This window comes from Stegastes partitus, unplaced genomic scaffold (assembly GCF_000690725.1).
Source record: "Stegastes partitus isolate 25-593 unplaced genomic scaffold, Stegastes_partitus-1.0.2 Scaffold1996, whole genome shotgun sequence".
NCBI classification, from domain to species: domain Eukaryota; kingdom Metazoa; phylum Chordata; class Actinopteri; family Pomacentridae; genus Stegastes; species Stegastes partitus.
This window is the reverse complement of record NW_007579727.1, coordinates 138,797-140,799: the sequence shown is the minus strand read 5'-3', so window position 1 is coordinate 140,799 and position 2,003 is coordinate 138,797. Positions and strand designations below refer to the sequence as shown.

General features: G+C 45.2%; 1 protein-coding gene across 1 annotated transcript in view; it reads left to right on the top strand.

Annotated features, from left to right (window-relative positions):
• The first annotated feature begins 826 nt into the window (after window positions 1-826).
• The window catches only part of bean1 (brain expressed, associated with NEDD4, 1), a 36,078-nt gene continuing 34,901 nt past the window's right edge, over window positions 827-2,003 (top strand). Inside the window, exon 1 of the mRNA XM_008303394.1 lies at window positions 827-867. Within this exon, the coding sequence (XP_008301616.1) occupies window positions 843-867 (25 nt within the window). The 5' untranslated portion in view covers window positions 827-842. The remainder of the gene's footprint in view (window positions 868-2,003) is intronic.

The window sequence follows — 2,003 nt, the reverse complement described above, 5'->3', positions numbered from 1 at the left end:
AGGTATCACATAGGTATTATATAGGTATATAGAACATCTTTTCAGGTTCAAACAGTGATGTTGTGACATAAACATGTTTGACGTGCTCGGGTTGTTATTTACAGGTTTGGCCTGTTTTGTTTTTGTTTTTTCAGGCTTAACATATAAATTCATACGTTTCTTTGTATATTTCAAAATATTATCTTTAATTTAACAAAGAAAATTCAACAGAAACTCCACCTGTTCTTCAATCTTTTGTACGTTTTTCCTCAGACGATGTTTTTGCAGATTTAAATCCAGTAAAACTCTGGTGATTAAACCTGAAAGAACAAAAGATTCTTTAGTGAAACTACAGTTTAGTTTTTCTTAAATGGAACATCTTTCACAGTTGGACCAGTTTTTAAGGATTAACTCCAATAAAGATGTTTTTACGTTCTTTAATTTAAATAATGGAGAAAATCCACTAAATTCGTTCCTGAAGCAGTTTCTTCTGTGGTTCACTTTGTTTCTGTGGATTCTGACGTTTCCTCATCTCTTCTCCTGTCTCCTGCCTCCTACCTCCTGTCTCCTACCTCCTGCCTCCTACCTCCTGCCTCCTGTCTCCTACCTCCTACCTCCTGCCTCCTGCCTCCTGTCTCCTACCTCCTACCTCCTGCCTCCTGCCTCCTGTCTCCTACCTCCTACCTCCTGCCTCCTGCCTCCTGTCTCCTACCACCTACCTCCTGCCTCCTACCACCGGCCTCCTGTCTCCTACCCCCTACCCCATACGTCCTACCTCCTAACCCAGCCCTTCCTGGTGCCAGCGGCTGCAGTCGACTCGTTGCCAGCTGAGATGTTCCAGTAGAAGCACAGTGAGCAGGTTGATGCTGATGAAACTCATCTGTTCAGGTAAGAAGCTGCTTTCAGGTGAGCGGCTGGCTTCACTGGAGCTGATGACTGCAGCTACAGCAGGTCAGGTTAGGGTTGGGGTTAGCTGCAGCAGGTCGGGTTAGGGTTGNGAACCAGAGGAACCACAGGAACCAGAGGAACAGATGAACCAGAGGAACCAGAGGAACCACAGGAACCACAGGAACAGATGAACCACAGGAACCACAGGAACCACAGGAACCAGTGTTAGAACAGAACAAATGAGAGCTCCGTCCAGTGTTTCACTGAATCTCCTTCAGATGACTTCAGGTCAGTTTTCTGAGTTCTTCGTTCCGGAATCTGATCGTTTCTCCTGAATGGAACCACGTGGTTCTGCTCAGCTTCATCAGCCGGGACTCACACGCAACATGCAGCAGACACACAACGACATGCACCAGTAGCACGGTGTGTGTGTGTGTGTGTCTGTGGTGTGTGTATGTGTGTGTGTGTGCAGGACGGTTATGTAAGAGCACAGTGCCGTGACTCGGCCTCGTGGTGGATCGGAACCACGTCCAGTCAGAACCAGTCTCGCTGTTCTTCACGGTTCTGTAACTAAAACCCAAACGCAGCGTCTCAACGAGCTGCAGCTGTTCTCATCCGTAGAACTTCTTCTGTCATGTTGTCACCAAGAATGTGTTGAAGGATCAGCAGAGAGCTGCAGGAAGCTGATCAGCAGACAATCATGTGTAGTAATCATCACAGCGCCCCCTACAGGCTCCAAGAAGTAAGACGAGAGCGCTGGACCAGCAGCAGTCTGTCCAACAGGTTCTGGTGCTGGTTTAAAATAATCTGACTGCACAGGTGGAAGGATGGCGTAGCGCTGGGACAAACACACCTTCTGACCAGGACATCGGTCACCGTTTAGCTTCTTATCTCTGTTTTTTACTGTCAACATAGAAATGAATGTTTTTTCTGTGATTTTACTGGATGTTTTGTGAAGTTAGGGAAAAAAAGGAAAATGTGTAAAATCCCAGTTCAAACTGTTCTAATGACATTTCTCTTCAACAAGACAGTAGAAGGAATCATATCGGTATTATATCGGTATTATATAGGTATTATATTGGTATCACATAGGTATTATATAGGTATCACATAGGTATTATATAGGTATCATATAG